This window comes from Trichomonas vaginalis, chromosome IV (genome assembly GCF_026262505.1).
Source record: "Trichomonas vaginalis G3 chromosome IV, whole genome shotgun sequence".
In the NCBI taxonomy this organism is placed as follows: domain Eukaryota; phylum Parabasalia; order Trichomonadida; family Trichomonadidae; genus Trichomonas; species Trichomonas vaginalis.
The window spans coordinates 28,072,284-28,090,295 of record NC_067206.1 but is presented as its reverse complement, the minus strand read 5'-3'; the positions used below and the strand labels follow the sequence as shown (position 1 = coordinate 28,090,295).

Sequence of the window (18,012 nt, the reverse complement as noted above, 5' to 3'; positions counted from 1 at the left end):
AACCTTTTGAAACACTTACGCTTCTATTTTTCGGAAATGACATTTTACTTAGAATAAAAAGATGGACGTATTTGAGTATCTCTTCGAATTGAAGCAAAACAAAGTTTACACACACAAACAATACAAGTTCATTGATAGAATAGTTCTTTATACAAACAATGGAAAATGTTATAGAATAGCAGTCTTTGCTGAACCAAAATATTTTCATAAAGCAAAGAAAGTTGGTATAACCGAGATGGTGAAAGTTCTTGACGTTGACAAAAATATAACAACAAAACTGACCGATATTTCTAAAGGTAAGTTTTTAATACAATACTATGTCAAAACTGGCGTACTGTCAATATTTGACGGAGAGAAGTCAGTTCAAGAACAACTTACTGACCTGCTGCCAAAATCTGCTCGATGGAAGCTGTCGTTATACCAATCTGAGGAGCCCCAGCAGGTTTCATCGAACGAATCTTCAAAAGAGCATCTTCCGTGAAAAGTGCTATTGGTTTTGTAAACTTCTTTGCTTTCAATTCATCTGGACCGTCTCTGTCACCAGTATATTGTATTTGAACTGTACCAACAGTTGAAATACCACCCATAAAGTCTTCTGAGTCAGCAAATGGAATGCCAAGCCAAAAGTTTGAACGGTCTCCATTTGTATATTGAGTTTTTTGACCTCCTGTATGAGTCCATACTTTCACATATGGCATAATAGAACTTTGCATTTCAGGGTTAATGGTTGTTGTGAAGTTGTTGTTAAAGTTCATAGCATCTAATGTCAAGTTGTATGACCTCATATCCTCAACTGTGGAATATTCTTCTCTTGGATAGTATTTGCCATCTATGTTTATATGATATTTAATACCGGGGTTGTAGAAACAAGAATAGTCATTTATAGTTCGTCTGAACAGTACAAACATAGTATCTGCATGTTTCATTGCAGTTGTTAAAGCAATATCTGTTCTTGCACCTGGGTCAGCACTTTGGTTTCCAACTTCACCTGCAAAGTCTTTGACAGATATTTGGTGTATAGGGAACATAAGTGGAACTGCAATATATTTGGCAGCTAAAGCATTTGAAATATCTGGGTCCAACATATAAACGGCAAGTCTGCTTTCTATTCTCTTGCATTCAAACTTTTCGCATGTGAACTTAACTGGGTCCCAAGCAGTTCCAGCAGCATTGAAATAATAGTTTACTTCAGTGTTGAGGTTTGAGAAACCAAAGTCTAAGTCAACTTTGTCTTTGCAAAAGTCACAGAACTTGGCTCCACCAGTTCCAGCTACAGCAATGCTGAATGGGTCTTGTGTTGGTGCAATGACTAAGTTATTTTTGCTTGGAGTAAGTTCGATAGAAATTTTTCCTGCCCAGTTTGGCAAGTATCTTAAAAACCTGAAGATGAGGAAAGATGACAAAGGAACTCTAAGTTTCAGTTTTACTTTAGTGGCAGCAGTTCCATCTGAACCAGAAAGGTTAACATAAACTCCTGGAACGTTAGGGTCAAGTCTTCTTATTTTCTCAATAGTTGCATATTGGTCTGTTTGTTCTCTAGCTTGTGGTTGTACTGAGTTTCTCAAAGCGAACCATTCATAGTTTGCTCATGTTACTGTTTGAACTAAGTCAGAGTTAGAATATATCTTATATCCCATGAAAACTTCTGGAGCATATTGGTATCCGACATAGAAAATTCCATTGCAACCTTTCTTGTCAGACAACTTGGCAGAAGGTTTTATTTCAATGTCTTGTTCCACGTATAAGAAAGAGTTGTCAATAGAAATTATATGAAACCTGTCGCAAGCAATATCTACTGTTGTTGAAGAACCTTCTCCAAACTCACCTACGTTTCCATAAGAAACAGCAGTTGTATATTCGTAAGTTCCAGGAACTATTTCTGACCTTCTAATGGCATTGTCGCATTCGTTATACCATTCGGAAACATTTCCATTCATGGCATCCAAAACTGTTGGCGTTATATTCTGAGCGGCGTACATTTCATATGGGTAAAAATATAGAATAGTTGGATTTATATGTCATAATAGAACCCACGTGGACCAAGCTTTACTTTCTTCCTGACTGAGTTTTTAACTCTTCTTTTTCCTTCATTGCCACTACTTTCACTAGATGAAGTTACTTCTTCACTACTTTCACTTTGTTCTACTCTTCTTCTTCTTTGGTGTCGCTTTTGGTAACTTGCCCTCTGCTTCAAGTTGTTGCATCTTTGTCTCATGTTCACCTAGTATGTTGTAAATTTCCCATGTCCTTTTTGCCTTTGGCTCTGGTCGCCCATCTCAGGTAACCTATATCCTAGAAAGAGTTTGTCATAGTTTGTATTTGAGTCTTTGCGTATTGTTTGCATGACTCTGTCCTGAGTTTCCGGTTCAAGCTCTTCAAACAGTGCCTGTCCATATGGAATAAGCTCGTTTCCAAATATATGTTTTTGTAGCCATTCTGGTTTTCTTTCCATGTTACCAACTATATCTTTTGTGAATGGGAAAGCTTTTACCCAATCTTTCAGTCTTGCGTCATTTATTTCTGTAGTTGGTTTTATTTTGTCAAGGAACATGTTTTTCAATACTAACATTTCATTTGGTACTGTCCATTTGAGTTTTCTTAAATATTCATCCCTTCTCAGTTCATTGTCTGCAAAGTAAGTTTTTATGACATTTTGTAAACTTTCGTTTGCAAGGTCATGTACAATAGGTTCTCTTCCTTCGCTCTCCCTAACTTTCTTTCTAAACTCTTCACCAAATATACCATCTCTATGGTTCTGTGTAGTTCTTTGAGATAAATGTTCTAGAACGTCAGGTGTTATATTTCCATCAGCCATGTTCATTTCATACTGGTCCAAAATATCTGCATGTTTCATATCTTTCAATGGCATTAAAGCCGCGCTGAAAATACCAGCTATATCTGGTTCACCATTGACTTCCATTGCGTCTACAACTTCTTGGAATTGAGGTTGTAAGTTTATGAACCACCTATCCGGGTTAGCTTTATGACCCCATCTCATTGTAGTTCCATCGTCTGCAGAAACAAAAGTAGGTTTGTTTCCATCTTGGTTAGGTTCTGAATGAACTTTAAACAATGTTTCATTTCTATATGTTTTCTTGAAATTTAACCTTTTATTTTCACCGAGTTCATCCGAAGATTGAACGTTAAATGCTCGTAAGTAAAAAGGGTTGTTGTATTTGTGTACATTTTCTTTCAGTACTTCCATTCTATGCTGAATATTTTCATCTGGTGTTGGAGTCTTTTGTATGTCGGCGAACATTTTTCGATATTCTTCTACTATGTCAGCCGAATTTTTTTTAGACTCTTGGAAATATTCCATATTCTCCGCATACTCTTGTTGAGGGTCAAGATTTTTCGGCTGTTCCAAATCTTCATCTAGTTCTGTGAAGTTAGTTTCCAAAGGAGTGACTTGTTCGTTTCCTTCAGGCTCTTCTAGCTTTTGTTGCTGAGCTATTTCATCCATGTCTGGTTGTATCTGAACTTCTTCCTGTGGAGTTTCTTGTACCTCATCTGCTGGCATTTCATATATTCCGAGACCGTTTTTAACAACTTCCCTTTCTAAGTCATCCGGACTCATAAACCTTTCTTCTTTCGTTCCGTCTCTATTTTTTACGCGTTTCATGACGGGAGTTGAATTGTCATTTAGCTCTGACATCAAATATCTCGGAGTAAATTCAGTCATGTCATTTGGATGATATGCTATTAAATCATATCCCTTAGCGAGCTTGTATTTTCCAGGTTTGAAATTATATCCCATTTGGTGCTGAACCATAAAGCTAAATAGGTTCGGGTCAGTATTTCCTCCCTTGAACTTTCTAATAGCTTCTTTATATCTGTCACTAAAGTCAATACTATCTGGGTAACCATAGTCTTCCTTAAGCCTTTTTAAGAATTCTTGGTTTCCTTGTTCTCTACTTCTTTTATGTCCTTGCTCTGTTTGTGGTTGTTGTTGTGCAGGGTTTTGAACTGTTGGTTGCTGTGCTGGTTGTGGAGGTGGTTGTTGTGCTGGTTGTGGAGGTGGTTGTTGTGCAGGGTTTTGAACTGTTGGTTGTTGTGCTGGTTGTGGAGGTGGTTGTTGTGCTGGTTGTTGTGTTGGTTGTTGTGTTGGTTGTTGTGTTGGTTTTGGTGCATGCCTGTGTCTATGTCCATGTGACGATGTAAATGTTTTAGGTAGTCCTGGTGCAGGTGCTTCTCTTGGAGGGTTTGGTGGTATATAAATTCCAACAGCTGGTATATAAGTTCCACCAGCTGGCACATATGTTCCATCTGCAGCGTAATGTCCTACCTGACTTTTCGTTCTTAAGAAAGCATTTACTAGGTCTGTTTTGGTCTGTTGTAACTCTTTTTCTTGACTTTTCACAACAGTTGCTCTAACGGCGTCATAGGCACTTTGAACTGCCTGTCTCGTTGCTGCATCTGTTATTTTCGTCATATTTTGTGCTACTTCTTTTAACTCTTTGTCAAAACCTTCAGACTTCAGTTTCTTTCCAGATGAGAAATCGTTCACTTGTTTCACCTTACTATGAAGAGCTTCGAAGGCGTTCTTAAAGTCAGCATTTGTTAAAGCTTCATTTGAACTGTCTTCATCCGCTTGTATTTTTGTCCTTATTGACCCTATAAGTTGGGCTGCTTTAGCGTTGGCTTGGGCATCTAACCAGTCATTGTTAGCTTTTATATATTCTGCGCTTTTCATTGCCTTTTGCATGGCTGCGTCGTTATTTTTACTTTCTTGTGCTAAGTTTTCATACTGTACGGTTTGGTTTTGCAACTGTAAAAGTTTTTCTGCCTTTACATTTGCTTCAACTTCTTTTTTATACTCATCGCTATCCATATATGTCTTCAGGGCTTTTTGTTTTATCTCTTCATCTTTCAGTACTTTATATTGAGTAGTATGGTTTTTCAAATTTATGACATCTTGTTCCATTTTTGCTACTTCTGCTGCTTTTTCTGACACTTTTTTCGCATATTCCTCTGTACTTAGTTCTTTCAGTTGTTCTTCTTTCTTCTTTTTCTCTACGTTTAACTCATTGAGTTTCTTTGTGTGTCTGTCATATTCTAGTTTCTTTTCGTTTTCACCTATTTGCTTCTGTATGTCTATGTTTGACTTTTTGACATCTGCTATTTGATTTTTGAGTGAACTCAAATTCATTTGACTTTGAGGGTTATAGGCTGTTCCGTCTGCAGCTCCACCATAGCCTGCCATTTTCGCTAAAAGTGCCGCTCTTAAACCTCCACTCTGTGCACCAACAACTCGGTTTAAAAGCATAGGATTGCTTGACATTTGTTGCAACATAGTGGGGTCATTCAGCATTTGTTGTTGCAACTGTTGTTGTGGTGTTAGTCTTACTATTGGATGTTTCAATGCTCTCTTCCTCTTACGTATATTCTTACGTAGCTTACGTGGCATTTTAAGTGAAGTTAAAAAGCGGTTTTATACTAAACATCTTCAGGGGCTAGAGGGGCGCAGCCCTGGAAGCCCCAATACCTTTTTTTTTTAAGATACATATATCATAGTTATTAGTATCTGGTTTTAGGACCTATTTTTTTTCTCCTTTTTCTTCATTTTATTTTTAATTATATTGTATTTTAATTTCTATGTGAAAAAAAAATCACACTCTGTTCATTTTGATGAGAGTCCTCTGCTATATTTTGTGAGCAGTTAAAAAATTATTTTAAAAAATTATTCGAAATATAATAACAGAAATGCATTATCTTATTGAGAATTGAATATTAGTTCAACAAATGTATCATATTCACAAAAGAACTCCACAAAACAGTTCAAATTATTAATATTATTCCAAAATAATCAAAAATTTACATAATAATTCATGTAAGAAGGCCATCTCAGATGTGAGAAAGAATTTAGTCTTAAATTTATGATGACTAAACGAAACAATAAGTATAAATATATTGCATTTTTAATAAATGAGTCTGATTTGATTTTACGTGTAGTTAAATATGTTTCAGTGTCATTGTTTCAGCTTTCTTGAAGCTTATGGCAATTGGGCAATTCTCAATAACGTACAATTGCCAAGAAAGTTTAAGGGTTCGCTGCAACGATACAGAGTATTCAATTTTTAAATAGTTTACAACATTTAATCGTCATCGTCTTTTTTAAAAATCCACTTTTTGAACACTTCTGTTCTATATTTTTAAATTCTGATTTAATAATTACTTTTATCATAACATATTTTAATATAATGCAAAGTATGAAAGTGAGATATGTAAAATTGACAGAGTTTAGTTTTTTAACCATTTTTTCGATTTTTTTTTATTTTCAAAAACGATTTTTGAAAAATGATTTTAAGCGACCAAAATTCTAAAATATACGTAAACAAAATATTGACAATTGTTATGGATGACATTAGAAAGGAAAATATTGGGTTTGACTTCAAAATAATTAATAATCGTCGAAAGGTTGATTTATTATAAAATAAGATTGTCATTAATTAATAAATCTTTTTTCATTTATATGTTTTCAGAAACTCATATTTTGAATATATAAGTTGATTATTTCAATAAAACATTCATGAAGTCTATGATGAAATGTTTTGTTCTAAGGTTATATCTTAATATTATGGCTTTGGCAAGCTGCTTGAACCATATTATCAGCTAATAAGAAGGAATTTCATATTGTAATTTGGAAGATAAGCATTTGGGAAACAATTTCGGCTCTCCGAAATAATTTCAAAGGTATAGAGAAATAAATAGTTATAATTCAAATAAACAAATAAAAAAAAGTTAATAATCTTATTTTGATATACAATGATCCTGTTATTATATATATTTTTTCTTACGAGATCTCATAGGGGTTGCAGCTGAATTAAAATTGGTTTTCATAAAAAACTTTTCAAATTGATAAAAATTATCTTTAATAAACAACATTGTATGGATTGCAAGGGAATTATTATATTTCGGTTGATTATATATCTTATACAACACATAAATTAATATAGTTTCTGTTTAAAAAGTCAAGATATAACTTACATTTCTCAAATAGTGTTTAGATTCAGTGCATTTTGCATCACCATCATATTTGTCTACATTAATAAAGCCATTTAAACACAAGTTAAATTTTACCAATTTTTTATAGATAACTCAGTACCAAAATAGGCTCCGAATGAAAAAAAAACAAAAAAGTGACACCATGTAAACCTATCGTTGCAGCGAACCCTTAAGGTTTGGCAATTCACTCAAATCACTGCGAAAAAAAAATAACGTACAATTGCCAAAACCAAAATTGCCTTGGCAATTGTACGTTATTTTAAAAAGAGTTTACATTGAGTATCTCTAGTTTCGCTATAACCTAATACACAACATCACAAAAAACATAAATCCTTGGGCAAAAATATCAAATGATTCAATTTCAAATATCAAATTTCTAAAAATCATCAATAATGCCACCATTTTATTTCATAAATATATAGAAATTATAGGGCTGTACAAAATCGAGAAAAACATTGCCGTGCGGTAATATAGGGTCAAAAAAATCGCGCCTCGGCGGCTCCGCCGCCTCGGCACTATTAACTGCGCATTATATTTAATATGTCATTCTTTTTTTTCTTTTTTCTTCTTCTTTTCCTTTCCTTCTTCCTCTCCTTCCTCTTCTTTCCTTCTCCTTCTCTTTTTACAACAACGTCGAAGATCTTCGAATTTGATTGTTGGAAAAGCATCTATTTCAGTTAAAGGATGCCTTTCTCACAGTCAACATACGAGGGTCCTGGCTGAAACGTTCTCAAAAAGCCTGAGATGGTAATTCTCTGATCACTCATAGCTGGGCAGGTAGTCATTGCTGACAATACCTGTCTTTATGCATGCACGCTTTCATGTATATGGGTTTACATTATCAATTCGCAAAGTTGTTCCGAATTCTTCCAAAATGGAAGGACCCGAAACAACTTTGCTTGTTAACGATACAGACGCATTACTTTGCATTGATACTGTGCTGAGTTGTGTAGAAAGTTTGATTAGAGTTGTTTTGTTCTGGTATCTCTCATCTTCTGATGAGAGAAATCAAAGCAAAACAACTCTAATGAATTTGTTTTCACTCATTTGTATGTAGGTTTTTAGTTCGATTGGAGCTGCTTCATAATGAGATCTCTCATCAATTGATGAGGGAGATCATAACAAAGCAGCTCTAATGTATATGCTCGTATTAACCGGGTTGTAATGCGTTGTAACGTCAGCTTGTAGTTCGTTTGGGGCCACTTCACATTGAGATGAGAAGAAATGATTAAAGGACTCTGAAAGGCTTTGACCGTTGATGTTGTAATCGCATTACTTGGAACTAGCTGGATGCTAAGCTGTGTAGAATGTTCGATTAGAGCTGTTTTGATATGATTTTTCTCATCATAAGATTGGAGGAATCATAGCAAAACAACTCTAATGGGTTTACCATCATCTACTTGTATGTAGATGTTTGGGAAATTGTCTTGTTAATCGATTTTCGAGATGACTTTCAAATGCTATCATCAAATGACAAACAAGTCTAAGATTTCTCGACAATACATCAAATCATGATGTTTGTAAGTGCGATGAAATTAGAGTTTTTGAAGGAATGACAAGAGAAGTAGGGAAGCTCGGCATTCGCCGAGCAAATTAAAAATTAACGTATGAATTAAATTTTAAGAGGAATTCAATTTTAATTACGGGTTGTTCAAATATTGATTAATATAAATTTATTAATAAGAATAAACAATTTTTGTTTTTGAATTTATTCAATTTATAGCTTTACATATAGTTTCAAAATTGTACAACTATGATTATTTCAACAAAAAATATCTTACTTTTTCACTTCACTTTCACACCCACTTTTTCCGTAATTCAAATTTCAACATTATGTATTTTAATTCCTTATAGTATTTTTAACATAATTAATCAAATAATAATTGGAAGTTCTGAACTCACTTTTTCCGTAATTCAAAATCAAAAATATGAATAATATATCTATTTATTATATACTAATGCTATTTTCAACTAGAAGTGAGGTACGGTAATCTTACGGATTCCCGTAACTCAATTTTACGGAAAAAGTGCAGTAAACTACTCAATTTACGGAAAAAGTGTCGTAAACTATTGATGTGGCGGTAAAATCACGGTAATTCACAGAAAGCTATATGCGAAAATTTGAAATTATACAAAATCGAGCGAAACACTTTTAAATAAGTTGTTCTCGTATTTAAAATACTATTCCCAGATTTATTGTCGTCAGAATATAGGGTGTCCAAAGGTGTGTTTAGCACAAACCTGAATACTGCGAATAGAAATAAACAAGTTACATATATATAAAGTTTATTTAAATATAATCACCATTGGATTCAATCACGCGTTCGCAGCGATCGATCCAGGCTTGAAAGACACGCTTTAAATCATCATGAGAAAATTGCTCAAATTGCTCTCTTACAAAATTTTCAAGATCATCTGGACTCGCGAATTCGCGTCCTTCAGCTCTCTTTTTTAGCGTGCCGAATAAATAAAAGTCAGAGGGTGCAATATCAGGTGAATAAATTGAGTTTGGAACAACTTTGACATTGTTTTCCACCAAGTAATTCATTACCTTATGACTTTTGTGAACTCTTGAATTATCAAAATGAATTGCAAACTTTTGTTTTTGTTGTTTGGATTTCTCAAACTCATCAGAATTGATAATTTGAGTAAGAACATTGTCAATTAGATACTGAGCATTCATCGTATTAGGTTTTTGAAGAATATCAATTGCGATGATGCCATTCACGCCCCAAAAAACCGACAACATCATCATTGGTGTGTCAATTTTTTTCTTCGGGAATGTTTGCGGATTTTCATCCTTCGGGATCCACATGATTTTGGCTTCTGTTGCATATTGAAACCAAGACTCGTCCCCTGTTACTAAAAAGCGAAATTTCTTGGATTGATACGCACCCAATATAGAGAGGAGCTCTTTCGAAGATTGGACTCTAGATTTTTTTTGAACTGAATTAAGGTTGTGCGGAACCCAACGTGTATACGCTAGTTTGTAGTTCAAATAATTGTGCAGATAATAACTGACTGTTGTACGTGGTATCTTTGTCATCTCCTCTATCCTTCTGAGTGATGCTCTTTGGTCTTCATCTAGCGCTTGAAGAATTGCTTTGATTTTTCTTTGATCCGGCGATTTTTTGTCAATTTTTATGATGGGCGCCTTTTTGTTCATGAAGTGATACATCCTAACATGATACGTTACAGTGGAATAGCTAGGAGCATCCATACCGAAGCATTTTACCAATGTCTCGTAGATTTTTTTACAGTCTTTGCATTTTTTTGCAAGAGCGAGGATGTTTTCTTTATGATTCATTAAAAAAATGAAAAAAATCCCGCCAAAATTTTCCGCGAAACCGCCTCTTGTCTCAAAATTCATTTTATATCCCGGCATGGCGCCAAAATACAACATACTCATCATATACATATATTCATATTTTTTATTATATATTTATAATCAGCATATATCTCCTTTAATAGTCTCATATAGAGCGCTGTGCTAAACGCACCTTTCGACACCCTATATTTCCAAATTTTTGCCGATTTACAAAAAATGATTTACAAAGCATATTTTTTAATCTAAAAATTCCTAAAAAAAGGAACCGGTGTGCGGAAACCTCGGTAAATTACCGCGGTTCCCGTTGGGACTGCCATAAGAAACTAAAATATAGCATTCTCTTGCTTCTTTCAGACTTAAATAATGCAAAATTTACTATTTTTTTTCAAAACTTCGCTCATCCAAGAATTGCCAAGCTTGGCAATTCGTGATGAACAAAATTTGCGCTTTTGGCAGTTCCGACATCCTTACTCAACATATTATAAAATCATTAATGACATAGAAAATAATTGAGTTTCAATCGATATACTGGTAAATCTCAAAAAACATTAATTGACATACATTTGTAAGTAAATTTGTAACACCATTACAATAGGTTCATTTTGTCACACTTATTATCATTAAAAATCAAAAAATTCAGACATGTGATATAAAATCGAATGGATAGCGACTGTGATGATAATTTAGACCACCAAAAGTTATCTGATAACGAAGAACCGGAAATTGATATATCATCAGAACTCAAATCTCATGTAACAATGATCTTTGAAGCAAACTCAGATACAATTTATAATGCACTCGAATCTTTCACAGAATACATAGCTCTTAACAATGATACATCATTTATCTATCTCAAAGGCGATTTTTACTCTTTTTTACACAATATTTTAAGAAATTCACAAGATAATATCAGATTACAGCAAATAATAGTTGATCTTATATATTTGCTCGCAAAATCCAGCAAGATTGTTGCAGTGAACTTTATTGAGTATGATTTTCATATTCTTCTTCAACAATTATTCGACAATCATGAAATTAGAGAAGATTTAACTCTTAAAACATTATACAAACTAATGGAAAATTCAAAAATAGTATCTGATTGGTACAATCATTCATATTTAGAAGATGCACTAAATTTTGTCGAAAATCTTGATATTTCATTGCAAGAAAACTTTGCAGAACCATTTTACATTTATATAAATTCCAAATACTTCGAGAAATTACCAATTTACCTTGCAAAAAAATTGCAAGAAATTTGTACAAAGATTTCAAACGTTTCTAAGAGCACATTAGTTTTCAATTATATCCTACAAATCTTTTCTAACTTGATTAACAAAGATCCAGAGTCAGTTCGTGATTCTCCACTTACTATATTGAATTTTTACAATTTGTTCGGGTCAAATCGATATTTGAATGATTCTATACTATCTATATTTATTTCAGCATCAGAAGTTTGCAATGATTTCAATATTTATTATATTAACAATGAAATTTCATTATTAAGGGACATACAGACTGTTACAAGTGAAAATGAGCAAACATTGTTTTTAATCTTTACTTTGTACTATAATATATTGAATTGGGAAAGATCTAGAAAAGGAAATAGAGTATTTGCAAAATTTTTACTTGCAAATGAAACAAGAGATGGAAATATCTCAATAGATGCAAGTAAGAATGTATTTATACATAAAATTAATACATTTTACCAAAAAGGATATCAATTACTCAAAATATCAATATTTGATTTGATTTCTCAAATGATTGTAATCTTGGATCCAATTAGTGCATTGGATTTTGCAGATTCAACAGAATTTCGTAATAAATTTTCTGAATTTATTAGATCTGGAATTAGAGATTCTTGTTATCGTGCATTATACGCATTGATTAAGTTATTGTCATATGCTGATCAAGAAAATTCTCCTTACAAAGAAATTCTTGAGAATTTTCTCGCAATGAATGATATTCCAAACTTTTGCCATGAAATACTCTCTGAAAATGAGGAAGGACCACACGTAGAACTTGCTAAATGTATTTTATATAGAGATGAATTATAATAAAATAGAGATTTTTATAATTTTTTTTTAATCGGGATCAAAAAGTCCTTTTTTTCAATGGGACAAATATGATTTTATTAAGTGTAAATCTACCAACTATATTTCTCAATTCATAAAGGTACATACAGCCCTAGGAAATATCCTCTTAAGCTTATTAGATGACAAGATATACTCACTCAAACAAGCCCGTAAATTGAGATCAATTAAAATTTACAAATAAAACTTGAATAACGAATTTAAATCTGTAAAACAGTAATTTGATTGTTATCAGTTATGCTGTTATAACACATTCTTTGGCTAGATATCCTTCGTAATTCCATAGATGTTAATTTATTGCAATAAAAACTTTGAAAAGTGAAAACTATAAGTAAAGTGAGTAAAATTCTAGTTTATCAGAAAATTACATATTACTCCTTTATGGGCTAAATGATGATTAATGTGTCGACCATTTTTGTTTGAAATTTTGAAAATGATTTCAAAAAATTACAGTGATAAAACTATCTATTAGAGAATATTGATATATTGTTTATTGTAATTCTAATCACATAAATTTTGCTATTTAAAATTACAGGTAAATTGTAAAACAACTTTTTGAATGATTTTTGTTGGTCGGTCCTTTTTTATGGTCACCCACCATATATGGAAATCATTTATTCTAGATTAAACTATCAATATTCACACAATTTATGTGAATGACCACAAATATATTCATTTTAATTTGATATGCAACATTTTCTTCATATTTTGTATTGGTACATGTATCTCCTTCTTCCTCCAAAATAATGTTCATTCAATAATGTAAAATTTTAGGTTAAAACCTCTACTTCAAAACATTGATAAATACAATCAGATACATGCATTATTCTGCTTTTAAGTACAATTCTTTGAATATAAAAATTTTGTGAATTGTTTGAAATACATTCAATCTATATTTTTTTTCTCCATATAATAGAATTTATATTTTCGAAGTAAATTTAAATCATTTTTCTGTTCACCCATTAATTTTTCAATCCTTTCAAATTTTCAAACAATTTTTGTTTACAACTCAAAACTCCTCTGATTTAAATTATGTAGTATATCATATTTCCTTTCTTTGATCACTTCTGAAAATTTTTCTCAATTAAGTTTTGTGGTACATTCAAAATTTTCAATCTACTAAAAAACTTCGGTATTGACAAAGTTTAGTTTATCTAGCATTTATGAGATAACACCTCATATATTTAAAAACAAAATCGGAATAATCTTTGATTTTTGAATCATTCTCAAAAGTTAATAGAAAATTGATTTTCAATTCAAAACTATCATAATCTTGAAAGAGAATGAACAACATGGCTCAAGCCACTCCAATAATACATGTCCCAAAGACAATAGGCAAGTATTCAGTGCTTACACTCATTGGCCAAGGCGGCTTCTCTAAAGTTGTTTTAGGAATAGATCCTAAAACAAAACAAAAGGTAGCAATCAAGATATATAGTAGACAATTTATGACTGAAAATAACATGATTTATTTCTTAGAAAATGAAATTAGACTTCATTCAAGATTTAATCATCCAAATATTGTTAAAATCCACGAAATTATATATGAAGAAGAATACATCATGATTGTTATGGACTATTATCGTAATGGTGATCTTTTTACTGCAGTTTCCAATAGATGCAATTTTTCTCTTCCAGAACAAATATCCACAATTTATCAGATTGTTGATGCAGTTAACTATTTACATCAAAGAGGTATTTGTATTAGAGATATCAAGCCAGAAAATATCTTATTTGATGACTTTTACAGACCAATTTTAATAGATTTTGGATTGGCAAAAGAGAATGGTTGCCTATCAAGAACAATTTGTGGAACAACATCATATCTTGCACCAGAGGTAATTTCTTCCAATGATTATAATCCCATCAAAGCACATATCTGGAGTTTAGGCGTTACAATACATATATTTTGCACAAAAATGTTTCCATGGAACCATTATAGTGAAACAATGACAATAAAACAAATGGCCAGCAAAAATCTTGAAATTGACATCAAAGCAACAGGCTTTATTAAGAAAATATTAGAAAAATGCTTAGTACTAGATCCAGAGCAGCGAATATCAGCGCAAAACATTATATCTCTTTTTGATTGTTATCAACATCAGCCTCTTCCGCAACCTATTTATTATGAAACATCAGCCAAAATCAATGCTCAAACACTTCCCAAGATTCAAATAAGAAAGAATTGCTTTATCAAGGAAATTTCTCATTCAAATTTTGCAAGATTCGGCGAAAGAAAAAGGCGGATCCTATCAAAGCGGTAAATATATTCTTATAATTGTAAGTAAACTAATTCTACATGTTTTGTAATTTTTTTTTAAAGTCTTCACAAGAATGTTTTCTGTCAGCAAATAACGATTATTCTCAATCAAAAAGTGAAATAAACTGGGTGAGTTGGTGGTAAGCTCCCTTTTTTAGTTTTGCTTTTTAACATTCATCTAAAATAGGCTAATCCAACTTGCAGGCGAGATTGGAAATGAGTGTTGCATTAGGATACTCACAGTCTATCCTTACTTGTATCAACCAATTCTTATTCAAATTATAAATTAATAAAAAATACAAATTATTAATGAACAAAACGTTTATTTTATCTAATTTTCAAACATATTTTCTAAGCTAAATAACAAGGCAAAAAATCAAATTTAGTTTTTTGCTCAATGATAGATTTGAACCAATCAGAGAGGTCAAGTGTGTTCACTTGCTTGAATACATTCTTTTGAACTCTCGGCTCCGGTGCGGAATATTGATGAATCAAATTAATAAAACAAGGATAACCGTTATGATAAACAAAATAACATAAAGGATCCAAATGAGATCCTCTTTGATAAAATACTATAACAAGTCTAGAATTACCTTTTTTTGTATAAATTACTCTAGTCTCTGAACCCTTTAGCTTTGTCAAAAAGACAAATGGTTCGAAAAGATCAGAAATGATTTCATCGTTATGAATCTCAAAGAGAGCAGCACATTCATCAATCATTTCCTTTACATCCATATCAGGATTAGCTGATTTCCTTTTAGCTGTCTTCATATTTGCTAAAATTTCTCCATATACATTACTATGAACATTTAAAGATAATGAGAGCAAGTCCTTGTTCCTTTGGATATCCCGACTCATATGATCTATGAATCCGAAAGCTTGGGAAGCAATTGAGAGTGCCTTGACAAGAACACGGCATGTTACATCTTTTATCAGTGGTTCAAATGCTACACTTAGTGAACTTTTTTCGATATCAACATCCTTTTTTATTGCTTCTTCAATTAATCTGTTGTACGTAGAAATGTAACTAACTTTATCACCTCTTGAACTTATTTTCTCAGCATTATTCCTGATCTTCCTGAGTAGGGCTGTCATATTTTATAATGATTTTTAGAAATTTTTACCAAAGATTTACAAATTCTCAATAAAATTTCAGATCCCTCTCAATTTAGGTAAAAATTTTTAGGTAATTATATATACTTTAACAAGATTGAACTATATTGTGAATACTGAAATTTTTGTGAGCAATTTACAACATTTTTTGATTTTCATTTATCTCATACAATTATAATTAAATGATATGGGAAAAAAGCCGTTTTATTTTTTGACAATAAAATTTCCAGGATTTTTCAAAAGTCGAAAATGTGGTAACTCCATTAAAGTCAGTATTGATGTCAAAGTTACACAATTTTTATGAAAAATTTTATGGTAACTTTGACCTCAAAATTGAAAAGGTTTGAAATCTTATAAAAAGTCTGCCAATAAAGACACAATGATGGCTTTTTTATTATCATGAAAAATTTCTATTATCAAGATCGATACGTATACTATTTCAATCATTGTTAAACGTTTATCAATGAAAGATTGATTTTCGATCAAAATTTACAGAAATGTTTGAAATCCTCACTAATTTATTGATAATAAACAATCCGAATAAACTTTGATATACATAACTCAGAGATTTTCCATTCCAGCTGCAGCTCTAATATTTTTTTTGACCAAGCAAGAATGAAAAATGTAAAGTATTCAAATTCGATAAAAATGACGTTTATAAATTTTATTGTGCTTTTTTTCTTTTTATAAATGTCCCAATATTCACCTCCACGGCAACAAAATTCACCTCAATCGGCTAGAAGCAAACCAAGACAGCCGAGAATTTTTGATAAAATGCAAGATGATTACAAATCTGTTACATCTGAGCGTGGATGGATAGCTAGATGCAATAACCTTGTTCAAACTCGCAAAGATATTATGAAACAGCTCTCCACAAATTTCGAACGTACTGCAGATTTATTTAATAAAGACGAACACGATAGATTATTGAACTGTTTTAAATTATTTAAAGAACCAGATGAAAATTTCTATCAGCAGTACAACCAATTAAACATGGCAATCATAAATCTTAAACCACATGAAAGAACTTTCAAGAATAAATTAGAAAGAATCGAAAAAGAAATTACACAAACTAGAGTGCAAAGTGCAGCACTACTTGAAAAAATCAATGGCAATATTAAGAGTATTTTTGAAGATATTGATGCAAGGAATAAGAGAACAACTGAAATTCAAACGCCAGCAATTAGACCGAAATTAACAGCTGAACAGTTCGATTCTCCAATAAATGAATTTTATAATTTTGTAAATAGGTTTGGACATTCAGGTGGTTGGGATTCACGTTCACATACAGAATTTCTCCTTCAGCTCCAAATACACGGTCCAGATAATCTTGCTGACTTTCTTCCCAATGTTGATAAAGAAGCTGTAAAAGCTCATATAGAATGGAATAACGAATACCAAAAGCTTAAAGTTAAAATGAAACAGGCCTTGAATGAGATAAGACAGAATAAAATGAAGAATGACATAGTTGAACGCTCATCTCCAAAAGTTGATCCAGAAATTGTTAAACAAAGGCTAGCTGAGCGTGAAGAACAGAAGAGGAAACAAGCCGAATTAGAAGCACAAAGAGAAGATGAAATTAGAAGACAAAGAGAGCGGGAAAGACGCCAGAAATTTGAAGAACTTCAACAAAAAGTTAAAGCAAGGAAACCAAAACCGATTGTTGAAGCTCCAATTGAAGAAGTAGATCTCAGACCAAAACAAAGATTCTCAACTAGTGATTGGGAAAGAATTAGAAGAAGAAATGATGAAATTGAAGAAAAGAAGAAAGAAATTAAATTACAACAAGAGCTAGAAGCCGAAGCTAGAGCAGAAAAAGAAAGAAAACTAGCAGAAAAGAATGCTAAGAAATATTCACATGTTAAAAGAGATCCAGAAAGGTTAATGAAACCAACTTCTGCTATGGGGGCCAAAGAGAAAAAGCCAGATGATGAAAAGAACGGACCTGTTAACTCAGTCTTTGATATTCCTCACAGAGCTGTTCCAATGTGGCTTCAATAATTTTGTTTTTATAATAAAAATCTGTAATTTGTTTGTGAACAATCAATATGAAAATAGATGGATTATGTGCATATTAATATCCTTCTATTTAGCTTTATAGAAGAATTTGAATCCTTCCAAGATAATATTTTATACGCATCACTATTCATGGCTGAACACACATTTAAATTATGTTTTACAGTGAATTGATCCGATATGCTTCAAGATTAATACAA

At 32.2% G+C, this 18,012-nt stretch overlaps 8 protein-coding genes and 1 pseudogene across 9 annotated transcripts, besides 7 other annotated features; 4 read left to right on the top strand and 5 right to left on the bottom strand.

Moving 5' to 3' along the window:
* Positions 1-3,055: part of a mobile genetic element that runs on past the window's edge.
* On the top strand, positions 62-481 carry TVAGG3_0182340 (uncharacterized protein; the record flags this gene model as incomplete). The annotated part of the gene is made up of 1 exon (XM_051225659.1): positions 62-481. One exon carries the CDS (start codon positions 62-64, stop codon positions 479-481), a length of 420 nt encoding a protein of 139 aa, XP_051110645.1.
* On the bottom strand, positions 1,587-1,979 carry TVAGG3_0182330 (uncharacterized protein; the record flags this gene model as incomplete). Its single annotated transcript, XM_051225658.1, has 1 exon — positions 1,587-1,979. One exon carries the CDS (start codon positions 1,977-1,979, stop codon positions 1,587-1,589), a length of 393 nt encoding a protein of 130 aa, XP_051110644.1.
* On the bottom strand, positions 2,012-2,569 carry TVAGG3_0182320 (annotated as a pseudogene). The gene has a single exon. A coding segment is annotated over exon 1 (558 nt).
* Positions 3,056-3,355: 300 nt separating the features above from the next.
* TVAGG3_0182300 (protein of unknown function, DUF4106 family) lies at positions 3,356-5,407 on the bottom strand (the record flags this gene model as incomplete). Its single annotated transcript, XM_051225657.1, has 1 exon — positions 3,356-5,407. A coding segment is annotated over one exon (2,052 nt), but the record flags the coding sequence as incomplete, so codon positions are not given.
* A 2,012-nt stretch (positions 5,408-7,419) lies between these two features.
* Positions 7,420-7,629: a mobile genetic element.
* A 331-nt stretch (positions 7,630-7,960) lies between these two features.
* Positions 7,961-8,221: a mobile genetic element.
* A 330-nt stretch (positions 8,222-8,551) lies between these two features.
* Positions 8,552-8,625: a mobile genetic element.
* A 590-nt stretch (positions 8,626-9,215) lies between these two features.
* Positions 9,216-9,243: a terminal%2Cinverted (terminal inverted repeat of Mariner transposon ID:TVAGG3_0182250).
* Positions 9,216-10,519: a mobile genetic element.
* Positions 9,296-10,423, bottom strand: TVAGG3_0182260 (Mariner transposase; the record flags this gene model as incomplete). The annotated part of the gene is made up of 1 exon (XM_051225656.1): positions 9,296-10,423. One exon carries the CDS (start codon positions 10,421-10,423, stop codon positions 9,296-9,298), a length of 1,128 nt encoding a protein of 375 aa, XP_051110642.1.
* Positions 10,492-10,519: a terminal%2Cinverted (terminal inverted repeat of Mariner transposon ID:TVAGG3_0182250).
* A 360-nt stretch (positions 10,520-10,879) lies between these two features.
* TVAGG3_0182240 (armadillo (ARM) repeat-containing protein family) lies at positions 10,880-12,440 on the top strand (the record flags this gene model as incomplete). The annotated part of the gene is made up of 1 exon (XM_001316479.1): positions 10,993-12,387. One exon carries the CDS (start codon positions 10,993-10,995, stop codon positions 12,385-12,387), a length of 1,395 nt encoding a protein of 464 aa, XP_001316514.1.
* A 1,266-nt stretch (positions 12,441-13,706) lies between these two features.
* TVAGG3_0182230 (protein serine/threonine kinase protein) lies at positions 13,707-14,687 on the top strand (the record flags this gene model as incomplete). The annotated part of the gene is made up of 1 exon (XM_001316478.1): positions 13,707-14,687. The coding sequence occupies one exon, from the start codon at positions 13,707-13,709 to the stop codon at positions 14,685-14,687; it is 981 nt and encodes a 326-aa protein (XP_001316513.1).
* Positions 14,688-15,006: 319 nt separating this feature from the next.
* On the bottom strand, positions 15,007-15,780 carry TVAGG3_0182220 (uncharacterized protein; the record flags this gene model as incomplete). Its single annotated transcript, XM_001316477.1, has 1 exon — positions 15,035-15,778. One exon carries the CDS (start codon positions 15,776-15,778, stop codon positions 15,035-15,037), a length of 744 nt encoding a protein of 247 aa, XP_001316512.1.
* A 274-nt stretch (positions 15,781-16,054) lies between these two features.
* On the top strand, positions 16,055-17,898 carry TVAGG3_0182210 (mutated in bladder cancer 1 family; the record flags this gene model as incomplete). The annotated part of the gene is made up of 1 exon (XM_001316476.1): positions 16,487-17,797. One exon carries the CDS (start codon positions 16,487-16,489, stop codon positions 17,795-17,797), a length of 1,311 nt encoding a protein of 436 aa, XP_001316511.1.
* Between the last annotated feature and the right edge of the window lie 114 nt (positions 17,899-18,012).